Source organism: Punica granatum, chromosome 6 (genome assembly GCF_007655135.1).
Source record: "Punica granatum isolate Tunisia-2019 chromosome 6, ASM765513v2, whole genome shotgun sequence".
Taxonomy (NCBI): Eukaryota; Viridiplantae; Streptophyta; class Magnoliopsida; order Myrtales; family Lythraceae; genus Punica; species Punica granatum.
Window position 1 is genome coordinate 15,252,041 of NC_045132.1, and position 22,540 is coordinate 15,274,580.

General features: G+C 36.2%; 2 protein-coding genes across 2 annotated transcripts; one reads left to right on the plus strand and one right to left on the minus strand.

Annotated features, from left to right (window-relative positions):
* The first annotated feature begins 5,140 nt into the window (after positions 1–5,140).
* Positions 5,141–9,168, plus strand: LOC116209837. The gene is made up of 7 exons (XM_031543558.1): positions 5,141–5,493; positions 6,855–7,006; positions 7,099–7,232; positions 7,351–7,571; positions 7,920–8,126; positions 8,297–8,377; positions 8,684–9,168. The coding sequence occupies exons 1-7, from the start codon at positions 5,435–5,437 to the stop codon at positions 8,991–8,993; spliced, it is 1,164 nt and encodes a 387-aa protein (XP_031399418.1). The 5' UTR covers positions 5,141–5,434; the 3' UTR covers positions 8,994–9,168.
* A 7,906-nt stretch (positions 9,169–17,074) lies between these two features.
* Positions 17,075–22,061, minus strand: LOC116212514. The gene is made up of 4 exons (XM_031547164.1): positions 20,931–22,061; positions 18,087–18,294; positions 17,864–17,993; positions 17,075–17,666 (listed from the first exon to the last, which is right to left on the minus strand). The coding sequence occupies exons 1-4, from the start codon at positions 21,866–21,868 to the stop codon at positions 17,320–17,322; spliced, it is 1,623 nt and encodes a 540-aa protein (XP_031403024.1). The 5' UTR covers positions 21,869–22,061; the 3' UTR covers positions 17,075–17,319.
* Positions 22,062–22,540: the final 479 nt, after the last annotated feature.

Here is a 22,540-nt window from a genome sequence, read left to right on the forward strand (position 1 = left end):
TTGGGTGTCTCTCTCTCTCCCCCCTCTTATTTTCCCTCTTTTACTGACGAGGCTTCTATCCTTCCATGGCTAGCTGCTAGCACAGGCGACTTTTGGTCATAGGCCTGTCATGCCCACAATGGATCTGTTTCTCTCCGTGTCTGCTTTACTTTGCGTTCCTCTCTCAAAGATCACCCGGACATGGTTGAAGGCGGCCTCTTAAGGCTCCCGGTGCCATGGTTGGAAGTTGGTTACAGTGAAGCCCGCTATCCCCCATATCCACGATGTGGTACTAAGGTCACCACAATATTGTTGTAGCCTACGGTTGTTGGTGCTCCATGTCGAAATCTTCTCCTCAAGACGTGGTGGACTCTGGTCGCTCCTGCAGTGGTGGTTCTTGGGAACCACCGCCCCTACCACCCTGACGATGGCAGGACAGACGATGAGCGTTGTGGGATGAAATACGCATATGTAGATATACATACATATATATACATATATACATATATGAAGTACGCATATATATATATATATATATATATATCATATACACAATATATAATTGCTGGGAAACATAAACCAATTTCTCTTGCATCACCTTAATATTAGTTACGTTCTATAGAGATGCAGGTTAGGTACCATATTTTTTTCGCGATACCCGGATCCTATCCTATAGGAAATAGGTTTTAAGATTTTGAAATCGAATCCTACTTTGTTGGAAGCTAGAATTGGAGCCTACAGGTTCTGGGTATCATGTTTGAACCTATAAAATTTTTTTTTCTCTTCAAGCATAATAAATTAAATAAATAACTACAATCGAAAAGATCTCATTCACAATCACGCAAAACAAATAAATGTTGATATAGATTAATCATATCATCCATCCACAGAATTAAAGGATTAAGTAGCTCTCCTTAGGATTATATAATAAATAAAGCAAATACACAACTAACATATTATGTAGTTATTTAGCAAAAAAAGGATGATGTAGCTCTCCTTTAGGATTCCGTAGCTATTACATCGCACATAAAAAATTATGTAAATATAAAATAACTTTTTTAGAAAAAAAATATAGGTCCCGAGTACTAGTTCCGTGGGTAACATGTATGTTAAAACCAAAACCGAAACCTTTTTTCATCAGTTCCTTAAATTACTATCCGGACCCTACCATATTTTCAATTGGAATTACTCGGACCATACCCTAATGGGTAAGTTCCAACCGGTTATGGGTATATCCGGTATCCATGCACACCCCAACATATGCAATATGTATCATTCGATGCCATATATAAATGGAGCCTCAAACACTCTACTATCTAATTTTATAGCATGCAGTGCAGATGTAAATCCTCTATCTCCATTTTATGTCTCTGTCTCCTGTCCACTTTATTCAGAGATAATACGTGTCATCATAAAGTAAAGTCTATGATTCAAGTTTATCCAGTAATGAGTATCGAATATGAAATCTCTTATTACCAGGTGGGATGTGCACCACTGTATTATACTCTTTTAATTAAAGTATTCATCTTTTTGCTACCTGTACCATAGACATTCCTCATTTTTATTTTTCAATAATGAGACTGAAAATTCTATCTATGGATCATCACATAAGTAAAATTTTGATTTGGAACATGCTTCCATCATAAGTTGAGTTATTATTAATTATAGGATTAATTTTAAAAAAAAAATCTTTGAGACCATCTATAATGACAGCCATTTATTGCGTGCCATTGGGAATCCACTCTGCTCCACGTAGGCACCACATCATCTGAAGAGGTACTCCCCACTCCAATGGTGAGCATCCATTGAGGGCACCATAGTTTTTATTAAGAAAAACAAGAAAGTAATGGGTTTCCAGCTGCTGGACACGTGGCGACAACGAGGCACATACGGGATAAAAGAGCCATCCTAAAAAAAGTAAAAATTAAAAGTCAATAGGAGGCATGTCGCGTGGGCCCGAGAGGTCACATTGTCTACCACAATTGGTTGGGCACCAAGAGGGCTCGGTCCCTGTATAGAGGCACAGTAATGCTTCCACCTGGTGCCTCCTCCCACAGGGAGAATGATGGGGCGAGGACCAATGCAAGTGCCACGTGTGCCAAGGCACCGGATATAGCACTTGCATTGGAGATGCTTTAATTTTACTTTCTTTCTTAAATGTAACCAACATTCAAATTTGATAGAAATTAAATGGGCAAAACGCATGGCATGGCGCAATCTTTAAGAGTTGTGTCATTTGTGGCACAAATTTTCAAAATTTTACGACATGGTACCAATTATGAGTTTCGTATTAATCATGGTATCGCGATATATTTTTCGTCAAAAACTAGCGGGATGGTTATGTGGAATGTTTGTGGGTCCCAATTTTTGTAAAATAGATTCATGCCCGTAACCCCACAAGGTCCGACTTGAATTTGGCCACCCCAACCCAATTCCCTTTCTCCCCATAATGAGATGCTAATGAAAGAAATGGAATCGGGTGGACGGGTGGCCAAATTCGGGTTGGGCTGCATGGGGTTACGGGCATGAATTTATTTGGCGAAAATTTAGACCCACAAATATTCCATGTTTGTGCCACTTATGCGTTCTGTTAGTTTTTGCTAGAAAATATAATATCATGTCATGATTGACACAAAACTCATAGTTGGTGCCATATTGTGCAATTTTAAAAGTTTGTGCCATAATTGACCAAATCCTTAAAAGACCACTAACATTTTAGTCCTATAATTCTTCAATTGCACCACTTGACTACTTGAATTTTCAAAATCAGGTATTTGATTCTCAATTTCAATTCCGTCTAACATTTTGGTCCTAACGTCAGCTGGTTGAGCAAAAATTTGACGTGGAGGCTGAGGTGGCACAGACGGCGTCAATTTTATACCACGTCGTAACCAAAATGATGTCATTTATCTACCTGCAACCAAAAAAATAAAAATGACTGTCGTTTTTGTGCTTCAAAGCCACAACGAAACGACGACGTTTTCGAACTTCCCTTGCCACACCATGAAACGACGTAGGCTTTAGACTCCCGGGCTCCCCACCTCGCCACAAAACTCATCTCTGCTTACTCTGCCTGCAAACTCCCATCCCACTCAAAACTCGTCTTTGACTCCCATCCCACCATTCGCACCGCGAGGCTTTCGCTCTGTTTCGCGAAATGTGCCGGGGCGATGTGCTGCCCAAAGTGGAGCATGTGCATGTAGTAATTTGAGGATCACCTTGATTGGGAGGCCTGATCTGTATTGCCGGCGATTATCGTCATGAACTGTAACTCTGAAGATTTTTGTTATTGATCCCGTGAGTGATAATCTTCACTAGGGCTCCTGTTTCTCATGATCCTTTTGTTCAACTTTTGCCAATTCTTCACAATGAGCACTGATGAAGAATTTTGAGATGCATTGTTAAAGAATTTTTCGTGCATATAGAACAGGATATCCATTAGATTGTTCTCAGCTTTCAGAATAAGTGGAACACGCAATTCCCTTCGTGACGAGGTTGAGAGCGTTTAGCATCTCGTAAATGGAACTCGAACAAGGATGCGCCTTATCAGCAACATAAAAGCAGTATGTCTTGCCGCTGATCATAATCCAACTACACCCGGGTTCTTTCTTCAAGCCCTTTTGCCTCATCATCTTCCTTACTCCTGCCACAAAATCCCACCCCACCTCACCTGCTTGAGGTAGCATGCAGGTTCGATACTGAGATGTAGTTCGAGGGGTTTCCCGGTTCTAACTCGATAAGATAATTGTAACCCAATTCTTGCATCTGATCATTCCCATGAATTGTAGAAGCATTTACAAGAGCCCCCCCATACACTTGGTCCAGCTTCAACTCTCATATCATTAATAAAACTTAGTGCACGGTCAAGCTGATTGGACCGACCTAGCATGTCAACAACACAAGCACAGATCTCGACTGTGGGTTCAATTTTATAATCATTCACTGCTTGCGCATATATAGTAAAACCCCTGGTTAATAATCCCGACCTTACACAATCAGAGAGAACCCCTACTGTCATAATCTTATCAGGTTTGATCCCAAGAAGATGCATTTGATCGTACAGAGCTATGGCTTCCTCCCCTTTCCCGTGAATTCCATACCCAGAGATCACCGAACTCCATGAGATTGCATCCCTGGAAGCAGCACTCTCAAATATCCATCTAGCATATGCTAAGCTACCACACTTACAATACGCATCAATCAATGCATTACACAAGGAACCCGAGACCTCATCACAAATTTGCCTTCTGATAAAAAAACCCGTGAATCTGTTTTGCTGCTACTAGACCAGCAAACATGCTGCAAGCAGGGAGAACACTAACAATAGACACTATTGGGCTCTATCCTGAAGCAAGAGTATAATCATCGGGTAGCACACCGCCCCGGCACATTTCGTGAAACAGAGCGAATGCCTCGCGGTAGGAATGGTTCTTCACAAACCCATTAATGAGGGAGTTCCAGGAATAGACGTCCTTGTCAGGAACGGAGTCAAAGACGAGTTTTGAGTGGGATGGGAGTTTGCAGGTAGATTAAGCAGAGATGAGCTTTGTGGCCAGGTGGGGAGCTCGGGAGAGGAGGCCAGTAGTGAGAGAGAGGGAGTCTGAAGCCGACATCATTTCATGGTGTGGCAAGGGAAGCCCGAAAATGTCGTCGTTTTGGTTGTGGCTGTGAAGCACGAAAATGACGTCGTTTTTATCTTTTTGGTCTGCAGGTAGGAAAACGGTGTCGTTTTGGTTATGACGTGGCATAAAATTGACATCGTCTGTGCTACCTCAGCCTCCATATCAGATTTCCGTTCAGCCAGTAGATGTTAAGACCAAAATGTTAGATGGAATTAAAATTGGAGGATAAAATACTTGATTTTAAAAATTCAGGTAGTCAGATCGTGGCAGTTAAAAAATTGAAAGATTAAAGTCTTACTGGTTTCAAATCCTTAAAGGTTGTGCGATGCCATGGATGTTCCCCAAATTAAAGCATGTACTTTGAAAACAGTTTCGTTTATGCCAACTTTTCCATTAGAAAAATAATATTTTAAACTTTCGAAAAATAAAAAAAGAATGTTAAAAATGCAACTTTGAAATTTTGTGAAGAAAAAAAAAGATATAATAATAAGAAAAGATGATCGAAGATGAGGAAGTCGCCGAATCTTCCGATTTCCATGAGTGATATGGACGATAATTCTATGGGTCAAAAGGGAGTCAACATTGAGACGAGAAGTCAACCTAGATATTATCAAAGATTTGGTCGAATCGAATCCTCTGCATGTTGGTTTTTAACTTCAACTAAGTTCCGCAAATGGCAATGATCTATTTCTTGATGCCCAAACTACCATTATTGGCCGACCTTCGTCCACTTCACTTTTCGGAAACCCTAGCCTAGCTTTGGTATAAAGCGGACGCTCTTCCTCCCCTCTTCCGTCGCATCACAGACAACATTAATTCCTCGCCCTGAACCTATGGAAGTGGACTCCCTCGAAGTAGCAAATCAGCTTCCCAGGCCGGCCACTTCAAAGAGGTCCCTGTCTCTCTCTCTCTCACTCTCTCTCTGTTCTAGCTGTTGCCGGAATGTGCGATGCTTTGAGCCGTGTCCTGTTCTTCGTCACTGATCGAGCCGATTATCGGAAGGAATTACTCGATATATTGACATAGACCCGTTATATTTTATTGTTATGGCATCATCTGAGATATTAATTTGATGAAATCATTACAGATCCTAAAGTAGTGAATTTGATATTAAAAAAAAAATCTGAAGCTAATTTATTCAGTTTTTTTTTTTTTTTTTTTGAGAATCAGTTTAACATTAATCTGTTCCATTCTAGTGTTGTTTATCAGGTCGCAATTGGATACATCTACTTTGACTTTAGTTTTGTATTAGCGTGCTTTGTTTTAATTGTTAAGGCCAAATTGTGTGGTTGATGATCATGAAGTGAACCGATTAAATTTCCGGCTTAGCTTAAAATGAATCTCGGTGTTGGTTACTCTATTGGTGGTGTTGCCGTAGGCTAACCGTGAGCTATACTGGAAGCAAAATGATTCCTCTGTTTGTTTTTAGTTCGTATGGTCTGGTTCGTATGCTTCTTGGGTTTTCTTGACTGTCAATTGTCTGGATATGACATGGGAACTGCATGTTATATAGAACTTATAGTGCCTCGAATTGCGCGGCTCTGCTGTTCGTCCTACCAAATGGGCTATGCTATAGTATGCTAATGAGCATGGGGGTTCATTCGCTAGACTTTTGGTCTATGTGATGGTGTAAACTGTATTATGCCGATGATGAGAAGATGGATTACTTTCTTGTGCTTAAGCAGAGTATCGTGAGATTGGTAGAACATTTGAAGTTAGGTGATTGCATCATATACCTAACCTAGAAATCTTAGAAGTTGTCATTTTTATGTTTTGTGACCTCGCTTCTGCAGGATACACTTTGCTGCCTCGGTTTTGTTTGTTGTATGTATATTATGAGAATTATTATACGATTTCTATTAACCTGTGATATCTATTTACGGACAAGTACAGGACTTGCAATTAAGTCGCTCATCTGATCTGGAGACCAGTCGGAAAGATATTTCACATTTGTTTCATGATTCTGAATATTTGTTCTGGTGATTCACTAATAACTCCTTTGCATTTTCGGGGGCTTTTCCTCTTGTGCACGTCATCAAGTATCTAAGTTTCTATGTTCATTCACCTCGAATTTTGGATTGATTATATGTGATCGTGATTCTTAATAACCTTCTGGGAATCATACTGTTGGCTGCATCCAATCTTCTTCTTCTTCTTCTTCTTCTTCTTCTTCTTCTTCTTCTTGTTTTTTTTTTTTTCCCCTTGGGTTGGTGTGGTATTGGTTTGGATGCTTAATATTGTTTTCTACTTCAGGCATAAATGTTGTGCGTGCTACAAGCAGTACAATAAAAAGGAGCATCTTGTTGACCACATGAGAGAGTCTTACCACTCTGTTCATCAGCCGAGGTGTGGTGTTTGCCAAAAGCACTGCAAATCATTTGAATCATTGAGAGAACATCTTTCTGGTAAGTGACTACTTTTCCATGTGATTCCCATGTTTCAATGTTTTACTCATCTTGTAATTCTTTTTCTTGCCCTTTTTTCCTATATCATCTAGGTCCATTGGCCAAAGCCAATTGTGCGATGGTTTTTTCAAACAGAGGTTGTGATCTTTGTTTAAAAGTTTTTGATAATCTGAGCTCCCTTAACGATCATCAAGAAACATGTTACTTTCTTGCACCTCCTCCTCTAGTAAGTGATGTCATTCTCCTTTGACCTCTTTCTAATAAGATAAGCATTTCAATCTTAAGTATCTGACATTACGTTCTGTCAATTTTTTATTTTTTATTTTTTTTGGTGTATCTTTCAGCGACCAATTATGATCACCTCTCCACAGTTTCACGATATGATGGACTCAGTCGAAGGGGACAGATCTAGGAGACCCAGTGCGATTGCCATGGACTGTGAAATGGTTGGCGGAGGAATTGATGGAACACTTAATCTCTGCGCTCGGGTGTGCCTTATTGATGAAGATGAGAATATCATTTTCCACACTTACGTGCAACCCCAGATTGCTGTAACCAATTACCGGTACTTTTCAACGTGTCTTGCATTTCACAAACCCAACTTGACATTAACCTAGCGGACTAGGTCTTGCGCACTGGTTCAACTGAGTTTTCATTTTTCAAGTCCAGTCTCCGGAGTTGACACAAAAATCATGTCAGAAATAAATTGTGTCAAAATTTACAAAACAGTATGAACTAGTAAACTTAAGGACACAGATGTGAGTTCAGTCGGGACACTGGCTAAGAAGTAAGAATCAGATAGTCTAAACACGGTTGTCGGTTATCCTGTTCCCTGATCAGCTGGTTCTGTACTCCTGATCTCTTCCTCTGGAAGTCTTTTGCTGATCATTATTAAACTTGCCATTAATTTCAGATACGAAGTAACTGGTCTGACAGAAGATCATCTGAAAGACGGTATGCCTCTTAAGGAAGTGAAAGAGAAGATATTGGAAATTTTATACTACCAGGAGACCATTACCAGGGTGAGGTTGTTTGGTGGGAAAGCTCGGCTTCTGGTCGGACATGATTTAGAGCATGACTTCAAGTGCTTGAATATGTGCTATCCTGATCATTTACTAAGGTATTCATTCTTTCCTTGTCTCTTCAAAAGCTGTAAGGACGAGTTGTGTCTCATAGTTCTTCCCTTTGAACTTTCCTCGTGAATCACCATGCCATATATGATGGAGTCTTGTGATTCTGCAGAATTATGTCCCTTCTTTTTGGCCTGACCTGTAGTAAATTCATATGCAGGGATACTGCTATTTATCATCCACTGATGAAGACAAACTTAGTGAGCCACTCTCTCAAGTATCTCACCAAGAAATATCTCGGGCAAGTTGCTAGTACTCAATTATTATTCTTATGCTCCCACACTGAATTGCTTCCATTGGACATCTCTTCCGTGAACATTTTACTTCCTATTTCTTACTTAGGTTTTTAAGAAGCGGGACATGTCGGGAGATATAGAACCATTTCCATCTCTTGTTCATATCGCACTTCTGTCCCTTTGCTATTGCTAAATTTTAATATTGTTAGTTTGACCTCTAAAAGGTCTCTTGACCATACAATCATCCTCAGATGATAATCGTATAGCCTGTTAAGAAATCTCAAAGACATTTCTGGTTTTCTTTTCAACAGGTATGACATAAAAATGGGGGTACATGACCCGTATGAGGATTGTGTCTCTGTGATGAGAATTTACAAGAGAATGAGGGCCCAGGAACATCCGAGTGAGCAAGGGCATGGGAGATCTCCATCTGTTAGCGTCAATGACGACATTTACGATCCATGGAGATTGATCACTTCCCACAAACACAACCCATTTTGGGATTGGAGCATGCAGGAACTGGTGGAGATGTCCCCGGATGAACTGTACAAGATATCGAGGTCCAACTACCAGTGCTGGTGTCTCGATTTGAATCGTACCACTGATCTTCGTTATGAATGATCACAAGGGGATCCCTGAATCTCGCGATTGTGGGAGTGATTCATTAGCACGTTGCATAGAGAAATAGCTAGTTGCACAGTTTTGCAGATATATACTGGTGCATGTAATTTACTGGATTTACATACGTAACGGTGAAGGTCGAAAAATATTTATAAAAAAAAAAAATCCTTGCGCATGCTCCGCTTGCTTCGGTTGCTTCTATTTAACTTTGGGGTTTATACCAATTTGCTCCCTTGAACTTTGCTTCTTCTTACCGTTTAGCCCCCCCCAGTCTAGGGTACCTTTTTCCGCTGCCGCTACTTGGTTCCGGCGTGATAACTTCCATCAAAAGGACTAGTTTTATAAATGGAAGTGTGACATCGTAAAACCGGATACCTTCACATTGAGCAACATCAGAACTAATATTAGAAAGAGGCAAATTGTGAGCGGGAGTATAAATTTTGATTAATTAGTGATCTTATTTGAAGATTTCGTTCTTTTTTTTTTTTTCGAAGACTAGGAGGATAGTTGAATGATGATTGGCGATAATAGTTTTTGACGGCTTAGATTTGCTATGAGCGACACATCTATTATCTATTATATATAATTATTTTCGAAACCTATTATAGGAGCACTATATTCATTTAATGTGAGCGTTTTTGATGAGCTTTTCCTCAGTTTATGATCGAACGTTCATTCACGTCGCTTGTATTAATGCATTATGTGATTAACAAGATGAATTCATTAGTTACAATACACAAAGAAAGAGATTTAGAATCTACGGTTTAAATTTTCCCTTATCAATTTAATTCAATTTTAAATATTAATTAGAGTTATAAAAAGCAAATGTCCACGCAAATGCGCAGGCCAAGTGATTAATTGATGGACTGATGATATCTGTGCTCCTCCCAAGAAGACCAGTCGCATATCGCTACGAACCCCATTTGTTATGAGTTGATAAATTAGAAATTACAGAAACTATCTCAACTTCTTACAATAATGGCAGAACTTATTTCTAATGTTTCATTATAGAGGGAATTACTCGAGAATTTGTGGGGTTGACATTTCTTCTATTCCTTAACTTATTCGGGACATTGTATAAACCAGAGATCTTATTACATGAGAAATAATCTCCAAAAAGTGTTCCATCCTCTTGATTGAACTCCTCACTATCTCAGTAGTCGTCATAACACATTGCTAAACATCAATCTTGATTTGTGGGTCAATTTAATTAAGAATAATTTGTAAAAGATTAACATATTAATGTATAAATTATTTTAACTAATTATTTATTTACTCAAATGAAGAGTCGGCCTGCTGCCAGCTTAGTGCATCACGCCTATATAGGACCTTCTTGCGGTATTTAGTTTTATTAAAAAAAAAATTTGATCGTGGCAACTAATTTTGCTAGACATAATATGCTCATATTAATCATATTCCTTATTAGATAAGGGTACGATAAGAAAGTTAAATTGGATTGTAAGAAGATACATACAAGTTCTTTCCTAGTAACTAGTTTATGGTCCCGCTTAAATGGGCCCATGCTTACTTTTTCATATTATTATTTTAGCAAACTAAATTTGATTTGATTATGAGGTTAAATTTGATTTGATTATAAATATAAATAATAAATTTCCTTTTACGAGAAAATTTATCATTTATTCTGTGTTGCATGATAGCTATTAAAGTAATATTAAGCTCCAACGAAAAAAAAAGTTATATTAAGTTCAAGTTACCGATAATGGAGATTAATTGACATTATTTTAAACATTGAAACTGAATAATATGTTAAAGAGAGTGATAAAATTTTTTAGGCAACTTATTTAAGAAAATTAGGAGAATATAAGTATCAATGGTGAGGCAGGCCGCAGATAGAAGGTAACATGGTGTGCGTCGAAGAAACGACTGAATATTAATACTTCAATTGATTTGTACAGAGCATGAAAAATATCATTGTTTTAACTTTTAGAATACAGAAAAATAAAGTAAACTGAAAAGGTCCTTATAGTACCATGTGACTCTCTTATGATATAGCTCGGGACGTAAACTAATTCGAAATTCACATAAAACAGAATAATATTATACTTATGTTTTTCTTTTTTTTTTTAGACTTACTTATGTATTTGTTTATGGATATTAGTATTTCTATGAAGTTGAGTATGTATGCTCTCTGTATATGACATATATAAATAGCCGTCGGTAAAAATTATAATTATTATTTTTCTAAACAAAAAAGTGGCGCTAATATTGAATTTTCCCTAATATATACGATTGAGTGTTGACGATGTAATTTAGCATGAAGAAATTGAAATAATATGAAATTATGATAGCACGTGAACGATGACATTGATTTTCATTATTTGGCCAGTATTGCATGTAAAAAAGGAAAAAAATGTTATATTTGTAAAGAAATAGTACGCGTATAAGCAATCATATTTGTTTGAGAAATTAATGAAAGATAAAAAGGGGAATATGAATATGCATATATAAAATTTATTTTCATTATTTTTTTATAATAAAAGAAAGAATTTGTCATGTAGCGCTCTATACTTAAATTTATAAATAAAAGGGTAAATTACACTGGTGGTCCAAAAAGATTTAATAATGTATCGGGTTGGTTCAAAAAGTTTTTTTTTGCTACTTGATGGTATAAAATATTTCAAAATTGTAACATGATAGTACAAACCGTCATCTCGCTATTGACGCCGTCAAGCCGACGCTGATGGTGCAAAATTGGTTTTTGTGGAATGTTACATGATGGTGCAAAATGTTTTGAAGTTGTAACTTAATAGTAGAAAATGTTTTACGTAAGTTACATGATGGTGTAAAATTTACAGTCTTGTAAAGGACGGCTTAACGGCGTCAATGGCGAGATGACGATTTGTACTATCATGTTACAACTTTGAAACATTTTGTACCATCCAGTAGCAAAATTTTTTTTTGAACCAACTTGATACATTATTAAAACTTTTGGACCACCAGTGTAATCAACCCTAAATAAAATAAAATAAAACTTAAAAATAAGTATCTCCTAGTTTTATAAAAGGACAAAAATAAATTTTCATCTTAATTACAAACCTTAATATATTAACATTAATCTAAAAACATGACATATATTAATCGAAATAATTAGGTGCAACTTGTTATTATAATAACTTATTTACTCTAATTTATAACAAAAAATATTGAAGATTATTATTTGAAATTTAAAATTAATAATTAACAATTAAAATCATTATTATTTTTAATAAGAAAATTATTATTTCAAAATTTAAATAATTGTATAGAGATATTAGAAAATGAACCCTTACAATGCACAAGACAAAACAACTAGTTTGGTTGTATAATTTGATCATTGACATTTTTAAATAACATTTAGTCTTCGTTTGGACGTACGGTGGTGGTCTTGTTAGTGTCTTTTTCTATTGAATATTAAGAAAAAATAATATTTGGTGAATAATTTCAAAACCATGGTTTGGTAGACTTTGGTGGTTGAAAAAATGATTTTCTCCAGCAGATTAATAAATACTTATAAAACTATTTGAATTTATTCTCTATTTTAAGCATTACTTTTAATTTCAGTAATTTCAAATTGTTATCTTTTAAACACTTGAGTTTATTCCAAAATCAATGCTTAATTTTCAGCAATTATAATGTAAGGACATGTAAATATAGATTAGTGTAAGGACACACAGCATATTATGGAGAACTTTCGTAATTGGGCTGCAACAATTGCCTAAAGAGAGCGCACGAAGCAGTATTTCATAAATGTAATAACCCCGTCATATCACAAGTTCAACTTCAGGACTGCAAGATTAGGTGTGAGAACTATCCCTGCATAGAATGAGGCTTTCTTAATGATTCCTGAGTAAGTGTTCTCTACAGATAACATGTAGCCTTGAGATTTCCTATCTGGTTAATGGAGAATTAGCATGACGTTCCGAAGTCCCCGCACTTAGGCTTCTATATTAACTTCTATGAGTGTGCATAAATTGCTATATATATATATATATATATATATACAATTATTATATGGTTGTAAGCTCTTTTTTATTTTTCTAATGTGAAATAATAAGTAAAACTCTGATCTCGAGGTAATATTATATAATATTTATATGACCTCGATGTACTCCAACACAAATCATCTATTCAAACTATATTATATGTTTCCAGAGTCCATTTATTTGCCTTTAAACCTTTAGAGATAGACAAATTAATTGACTATGTTGCTACAGTTTCTATAGACCTTTAGAGATAAATTTGAAATAAATTTCTATTTGTTTTAACTAATGCAATTAGAAACAAATGATTCGGCTCTAAAAATAAGCAAAAGTGGCCCATAAAATTGTCTACATATGCTTTTTAGAAGCAAATTTACTTGCCTCAATATTTTTTATTTCTATATATAAAGTTCTACAAAAAAAAAGTTAATATCTTTTTACGGAACTAAGTGGCGAGTCACAAATTACACAAACCAGCTCAATCCACCAACACAATTAAATCTATGATAGAGAAATTTGAACCATTGACCTCCATTTTAGTATAAAATTACCTTATCCAATGCACCAATGCTCCTTACTTATTTGAATTTATAACTTTTACTATTTATTATACTTTAACATTAATAATATTTATATTCTTAATAAATCATTAATATTTTATATTTATAATATTAAATTTTTAAGTAACTTACAAAATAATAATTAATATTTCTTTGAATCAAATATTTTGTTAGCTTATTTTTTTTAAGAAAATCTTTTGAAGACTTTTGTTTGAAATTATATTTGAAATTTCAAATAGATTTTTTTTAAAGAATTTGTTGGCTACGTGAAAAGGCCATAAATTCTTGTGGTCATTGATTTCTTTTCTTCCTTTTTTTTTTATAAGTGATCGTCGCATTTAAGCAGAGAATGAGAAGAGAGACATGGTAATGAGGTGTAACATCGAGAAAAACACGTAAAGCATGACAACAGAAAATAGTTGCATTGAAGAGAAGACAGAATGACGAGGATATATATATATATATATATATATATATATATGAGAAATGATTCTTAATAAAAAAAAGGATGAAAGAGTGAAAAATTGAAATGTATAAAGTAAAGTACCAAATTACACGTTTCTGTATTCTTAACTAGTAAATAAATTATACCTTTGAAAAATAAAAGTTTCAAATTCAATTTAGCAACTATATATTAGTCTCTATAGGTTTATACACTTTAAAAGTGTATAAATTAATCTCCGTCACTCATACATTGACTATATTCTTTTTAAGTCAACAATTTTTTATTTAATTAATTATATTAGAAGAAATAATATATTATATAGAGACATAATTTTATTTGTTCATAAAAGTAAAGATTTAGAGACAAATAGCACCATATATATCGATATATATCTTATTTGTCTCTAATTTTTGTTTCTATAGATCATTTGTGTTGTAGTATATATTTGTTGTGATTAGTTTATGTAATGCTAGTTCATCAAATATGAGCCCTGCTTTCATTTTTTTTTTCAGTTCTATGGTTTAGTAGTAAATCAGCCAATTTTGATAATCTGATTAGCGATAGATTGACCCAACCTAGTATTCAGTAGAAGTTTTTATGATCAATTTTCCATTTGAGATGATTGCCTTACTTGCTTTATGTTACTTTTTTACAATACCTGCACTCGTGTAATACGATTATATTTTACCCCAATGACCGTATCCTGATCGACAAACTAAGTTCCTCGTTCTTGAGAATTCCATAGTGAATATTCCACTTCAAGTTTGCACTAACTGCAATGGTCTGGAAATTCGGAGCCCACATTCACTTATTTACTTGGTTTGTCGTGTCGCCTCTTCTGGCCCCTTCGGTTAATCGACCCATACTAATATATCCTCATGACTTGTTTGAGAGGTCCCTTGCTTTTTCTCAATTTGAGTGCCCTTGAATCTGAACAACTAATGCGTCTAAAACATGGCAAATGGTTCGGCAATGACAATCGAGACTGTTACGTACCATCTGAGTGTTGATCCTCTTAAAGATTGGCTTTGGACAGTCGAGCTGCAGTAAAGGGTTGCCGACACCTCCTTATTTCTCTTATGATTTTAATTACTTTTCACATCCATACCATATCCACCCATCCATCCATATATATATAGTAAAATTGACTCCTACAAGCAATTAATAGGCCGATATTTAATAGAGTTAGAAATATCAATTTGCTTTATTTATCAATTAATTTTCATAAAATTTTCTTATCCTTATTATATTTGAAAAATAAATATAAGAAATTATATGTTTCTATTGTTTTAGCCACCGTACTTATTTTTTTAATTAGGTCAAATTTATGATATAATTTGAGATTATTTATATAATTATAAAATATATTTTAATTATAGTAGTCATATATCCATTTATCTTTATATAGTAAAATACATATGAGAAAGTTCCTTGGACCAATATAATTTAGAAAATTATCTTATAAGAATATAAGATAATATGTAGATTATATACATATATATATATATATATATATATATATTTGAGTTAGAAGTTGGTCTATATGAAACAATTGCATAATTTCATAAATATAAAGAACTTCAAATTTAAATTAATCAAATTATCAACAAGATATATAATCAATTAATTAAATGACTTAAAAGCAAGTTTTTTATTAAAAAATCTAAATAAATCATGTAACTTTATGCTAACAAAAATAGGACACTAAAAGAAACAATTAATTGTTATTGATGTAATTTTAAAAAGATAAAAATTATCATATGCCACTAATTTAATGGAATTAAGGTTATTTGAAAAATTAAAATAAATTCTATAAGCTTATGATTTATTAAAAAAAATCTAACATTTGAAAATTAGAATATCACAAAACAATGTTTTTAGAGCAAAAATAAGTTTGTGATTTAGTAAACATATGAATCGAATATCCGTGAATCAGTATATTGGTCATTCATCTATGTATAATTCATATTGTATAAGAAAATTAGTTATGAAATTTTTATTTTATCATTTATAAATATGATTGAAGATTATTGTCTTGAGATTCAAATTATTCATTTATTTTTACTAATAAGAAAAATTATTGTTAAAAATGTGAATAGTTCTCGTAAAAAATATTAATAGATATACGATAATGAACCCGTGCAATGCACGGGATAGAATACTAGTGCAAAAGTATAATCGATGAACATGTACGCCAGCTTGTTGTAATTTATACTTGACAGTAAAGGGGCTAGCTTAATTATGCGTTAACGACTTAACAAAATGGGAAGAGATCCATTTTAAGTGGTCAACTGATAATCCAATTTAGTAATTGCTCTATTAGATCAGTTTTTTTGATTACATGGGAGACTTATAGGCTCAGTACAATGAAATAAAAATCCTAAAAATATAATAAAGGGCGATAGATAGTCTCAACTAAGTATCGAACATGGAACTTTTTAGTTATCAAGTGAGGGCGTGCTCCACTACGCGTTACACCATCTTTGATTACGTGAAACAGTTAGGCTAACAATGGGCAAAAAGATCAAATGAAAATTGAGAAAAAAAAATACAGAAAAAAAATTAAAAATAAGAAATTATATAGATTTACTATAAAATTAGTAAAAACTTAAATAAAAAATTTATACAATTTTTTGAATCGGTAGAAAATTGATACGATTTCATCCAAGAACTGAAACTATTCTTTAATTCAGTCAAGAACTTCAACTCAAACAAATCACCTTTGACGTAGTTCATTCAGGCATCGAACTTAAATTCAACCTATAATATCTGGCTGACGGGGAAGCTCCCAATTGAGTTGACAAATGTCGTAAAGCCGGAGGAAATTTTCTTTCATCGATTTCTGGGTCCGAAATGTTTTTTTAGTTCAACTTCAAAGGATAAAAAAAAGGTGTTTCGCACGGTTTTAGAAAATAAAATGTCTGAAATTGCGAATGATTTTCTCGATGAACTTTCTTCTTGGAAACTGTGTGAAACTCGTTAAAAAGGACGTATTTGAAGTTTCTGAAATAATTCATAAAAAAAAAATGTTAATGAAAAGTCAAGATGCGCAAAACCTTTTTTTGATTTAAAAAAAAAAAACACCCCATGGACCAATTCCCACCAATCTTTCTTGAGTTATTTGTCAATGTAAAGTGCTTTGTATACAATATACATATACATTGATCACATATAACTTGAAATTTCTACCAAAACTAACTAAAAGATGTGGAAGAATTAAGCCCAAAACAGCCAAAGTTTCCCCACTCTCATCGACAGACCAATTACATACAAGCAAGTAAAGGCAGAAATGGGGGATAAAAAGAAAAACCAACAAGCAAACGAAAGAAAGAGCAAAAAAATCAATTCATCAATTTGCCTGCGTGTGAGTAGTTCTGTGTGACTGTGTTCTTCCACACACCATTTGACTGATTAAGGGAAGGGTCTGTAATCTTCACGACTCTTTGTTGTTGTTTATTCCGATGGTGCTGTCGCCTCTTCTTAGGGGTGGGATTGTTCGGGTCGTTGTTGTGCCCCGGGGTGTCATGAGGGATGGACGACTTGACGAGATCTACTTTAACGATGTGGTGGTCCGAGGTCCCCTTGGAGGAGTGAACAGAGTAAGAGCCCGGGGCGAACCTGAATGGCGAATCGGGAGATGCCATTATGTAGTCCACCCGTGTCCCATACTTGCACGTCCCTTGTACACCTATAACAAATTGCACGAAATCAAGACAACATTGTACTAAAAGCATGGTGGAAAGTCAGGAGTAGTGCAACGATAGAGGTAGAAGCGTATCTCCGAGCTGAAAGCTCATTTTCATGTTTATGACGATATCAAGAATTCACATCTACCCAGTTCAAATGTCGGCGAATCAAAGAAGAATTGATATGTAAATTTCATACTTTGGCCTTTGGCGATCATCACAACCGGTTCGCATTCACCAGCAAAATCCTTAGCATCTGTGTACTGCCTGCCCTTCAAGAACCTCATCACTTCAGCTTTAGGCGTTGGCTTTCCCATCTCCTCATAATACTGCGCCAACATTAACACCGAGCGGTCCGTTCACTCTGCTCAAACTAATATTGCCCCGATTGATGAAAATTGAAAAAAGGTATTTTACCATACCTTGACTATGTCGGACCACCTCTCGGGAGAGTAGTCAGTCTCGTCGAGCGAATTGAGGCCACCGGCTAAAATGTGCGGTGATCCGGTTGATTGAATAATAGCATTGATCTGTTTCATCCGCCAGCTCTCATCGAGGTGGTCCAGGTGGGTGCAGTAGATGTTGATTTCCCCTAGCTGTGGAACTTCTATGCTGGCTTTCAGGACATTCCTTCCATCATAAAGAGTTCGGGACGGCGTAGAATAAATTAGTATAATGATATCGAGCATCTATAGCAGCTTTCAGGACATTCGACGACCAAACATATTCAGGATGACATAAAATTAACTGGTACGTAACGACATAGAATTTACCAGTATTACTTGGTACGTAATGACATGTACGTATGAAATCGTCCTTTTTCACTTCGAGTGTCCGTTTCGTGTGACTTCGGCTGTTACTTTCGGATCGTACACAGTTGGAACATGAAATCTTAACGAGTTTTGTGGTAGAACAAGTATGCTTGGGGACCACACCGAAAGGATGTACGGGGTCCTCAAGTTTGAACTATATATGGACCAACACGTATATTGACTTTCTATATAAACACATATAACATAATTATATAAGTTATAATTGATACAATGGAGTTCAGCATAATTCTTTATGATCCCGAAAGGTAGTACCAAACGAAAAATTTGGGTTGATTCAAGTGGTATGTCGATATTTGTTTTAGGAGGCTCATGGCTTAGTATAAAAAAATAAAAAGGAAATCTAAATAAATGAGCACGAGTAATTTCACTTATGAAAATCGAGTTTGGAACCTTATCAAGCAATGGTGTTAGCTATTGCGCTACAACCCTTTTTTAAAAATGTTTTTAATTTATTGGTTGACACCAATTTACATTGGTTTTTGCGCTCGAAAAAATTTACACCTTCGCAAGTGGAGACACTTAGTCAATTTTCTTCAGCAAAATTATATTTCCACTTACTAAGTACAATCTGATCAAATCTACTCTCTAAACGTAAAAAAATCGCTACCCAAAGAAAAAACAAATTTTTTTGACATAAAAACAAATATTTCAGCCTTTCAAGTGCCTTATAACAAATATCTTGCTCCTTTTTTGGTATTTCCTAAATAGAAAATATTTCATCTTTGTGTTTTGCTCCCTAATGTTCGGAAAGTCAATAGACTCCAACTAATTCCGTTCGAATTAAATTGGTAAACTTTTACCAACATGAGTTGATTCAAATGATTCGACGTTTGTTCCGCTTAAGCAAAGTCTTGGATTCGAGTTCTTGTGAATGCAAAAAATCCACAATGGGAGAGTTTTATCCATTAGTGTGCCGACGCAAGTTGACTGAATTAGTCGGAATTCAATTAGACTTCTGAATATTAGAGTTCACATCGAAAAAGAATTAGTAAATTTTATATATTTAGAAAATTCGAATATAAAATATTATTTAAAGGAAAAAAAAATCCCTTGAATCAATTCATTTAATATTTTTATCGTCTTTTTTCCCACAAATTTCTGTCCGGGGAATAATGTGAAACAGCTAATATGAAGAACGCACATGGAACAAATTATCCAATAAAAGGATTATATTTTCAATTGAGGTTTGGAAGCACAGCTGTTACTGGGATCTTTGCTGCCCCAACAATGTCCCCAAGTATTTCTAGTTATTTATTTAATTTTTCGGGGAATAATTTAAGGCAGACAGGCTGTAGATAGAACTTGTGTTCTTAATATCTTTTCAATTAATTAAATATTTTATATTTTATGTATAAAATTCAATTGGAACATAACAGCCCCATGCAGGGGAAGAAAATCCAAATATATCAGTCCAACCGTACACCGTTAACACAAATCATGCAGAGTTTCTTTTCACCAAATATTTTTTAAAAAATTATCGGGCCGTTAATGATGCTCTAATATGTGGAGAGGAAGATTTCAAATTCGATTTTTATTACTGAAACTTTTCGTGTTAGTTTAGTTCTTTTATTTCCTATCTCTTGCTAGATAATCAAAAGAAAATCTCAAGCTTTAATTAATCTATATCCTTTTCTTTTATTTAATTTTTTATTTGCCAAAATTAATGGGTGGCTTTATCCGAGAAATGAATCACATTGAAACTTCGTTTTCAGCGGGGGACCAATTTACCAGTGTGGACAAGTAGACCATAGACCACGTCGAGTATTAAAACTCACAATGTAATTAAACAATAAAAACCCACAAATTGATCTCACAAAAGAATTAAATACTCAACGCCCATTTTATCAATGCCAACTGCAAACATTGATAAACTACATACGCAGCACAACTAGCTCAAACCGGATCATTGAATCAGACCGAACCAAACCCGAACTTACTTCTTAAAATTCCAGACTCATTCTTTTATGTAAAGAACAAAGACCGATGAGAAAGAGAATTAGCGTAGTTGCATATGCCCTCGTCATATTGTTCTATTATCGTGGTAGGACTATTCATTCTCCTTATTAGTTATTAAAATTTTTATTTCATTCATTGTATTAAGTCTATAAGCCTCTTCTATTATTGAAGAAAAACAAGGACCGCGATGGCATGGTTCTCTACACCTACATGTCATCAATCAGGAGGGAAAAGATAAGTATACTTTTACTGAATCCTACTCGGATGAGTTTTGTTAAATTCTTCTAATTGCTTATAATGGTCTAAATTGCTCTTATTATGTACCGAGATTAAGGAGGGATTTTCGGGCACAGTTTTTAGAAGCATTAAGCAATTTCTAATTCGCTACTAATAGAAATCGGAACGGGCATGAGCTCAAAAACGATTAAGAAATAAACCGGACCGAACCAGACCGAGGTCATATCGGATGATGCTAACCTGAAGTCCGTATCGTCGAATATCTTCTGGGCCTTCCAACGCCTGATGGGCCACTTGGACAGCACGGCATTGCCATACTCCGGCGCCCAGCTCTCGGCAAACACATAATTCATCCCGAGCGCCGCCGCGAGGTCGGACAAGGGCTTCATCTCCTTCTCCTCCTCTGCCTTGACATGTTGCAGAGCCAAAATGTCCGCGTCCAGTTCCCTCAACACTTCAAGAACCGACCGAGTGCTCCTATAGCTCAGCGCTTCAGCAGCCCCATTGTTGCTGCTGCTGTCGTTATTCCGAAAGCTAGCCCTCGTCGCCGGAGCTTTTCCCCTTAAAATCCTGCCGATGGTGGAGGAGGAGCCATTCGGCAAAGACGATGGAGCATAAGGCTCCGTGCCGTCCTCGCGGAAGCTAACTTGACGGCTTCGCAAGAGGGAGATCTCGTTGTCGGGTAAATTGATGGATACGCGCAGCCTTGATCTCGCGAACTTCTGCTGCCTCGTGAGGTGATCGGGGCTGCCGGCCGAGCTAGGATGCAGGGGAGACTGCTTGAGTATGCTCTTGGGCCGGTTGTCGTTCATCGACTTGGACTGCAGGGTGATCTCCCCGGACAGCCTCGCCCTTATCAGACCTCCGTCGGCGCAGTCAAAATCGAAGCTCGGGACCCGGTCCGTCCCGGGCTTGGGCACGGCCGGGGCCATCGAGAACAGGGCAGCATTGAACGTGGCAACCCGAACCTTAGGGGAGGGCCCTCCGTTGGGGTGGACCGCGGCGGCGCAAGAGCCGTTGAGGGCAGGGTCGGGCTTGGGCTTGGGCTTGGGCTTGGCGGGGTCGGGCTTGCCGAGCTTTTTTATTTGGACCTTGGGACGGGATCGGCGGCGGGGGATGGACCAGCGGAGGCGGGAGCAGAGGTGGCGGAGCCTCCTAATGCTGAGGAAAGGGAACATGGGAATGGGGTTGGAGTTGGACTTGCAATTGGAAGAGCATTAGGAGGAAGGGGACAGAATTGTGTTCAATTCAAACACTGGTCTTGTGTTTGTATGTGTTGTTTTGGCATGAAGTTTTTCCCTGGTTTGCTGCTGCCTTTGAGGATGGGATTAGATGAAGGGGACGGACAAGACAAGCTTTACTTTGCTTGGGTGTTTGTTTGTGTTCTGTCTTAAGAGAGTGAGAGGAGAGGGAGAAGAGTCTTCTCGGGAAATGAGTTGGTGACACTTGGCAGAATATGAGGGGTTCATACGTGGGGAAGATGCCAACTGCTCCATGGAAAAGACTTTTTTTTTTTAAAAAAAAAGTTCTATCTTTTCCTCTCTCTTTCTTCTATTCTTTTTATGGATATTTATCTAAAATGGTACATGGTTTGCCCGTTTTGTCAAATCTATCATATGAATTTTTTTTCGTCAAATCTATCACATGGTTTACTTTTTGTATCAAATCTATCCCGACGTTATCTTTTCCGTTGACATCTAACGACCGTGCTGACGTGGCGCTTACGTGGCAAGTGTGGCCCACTATATCTCCACGTGCCACTTCAGCACAGCCGTTAGATGTTGATGGAAAAGATAACGCCGGGATAGATTTGATTCAAAAAGTAAACCATGTGATAGATTTGACAAAAA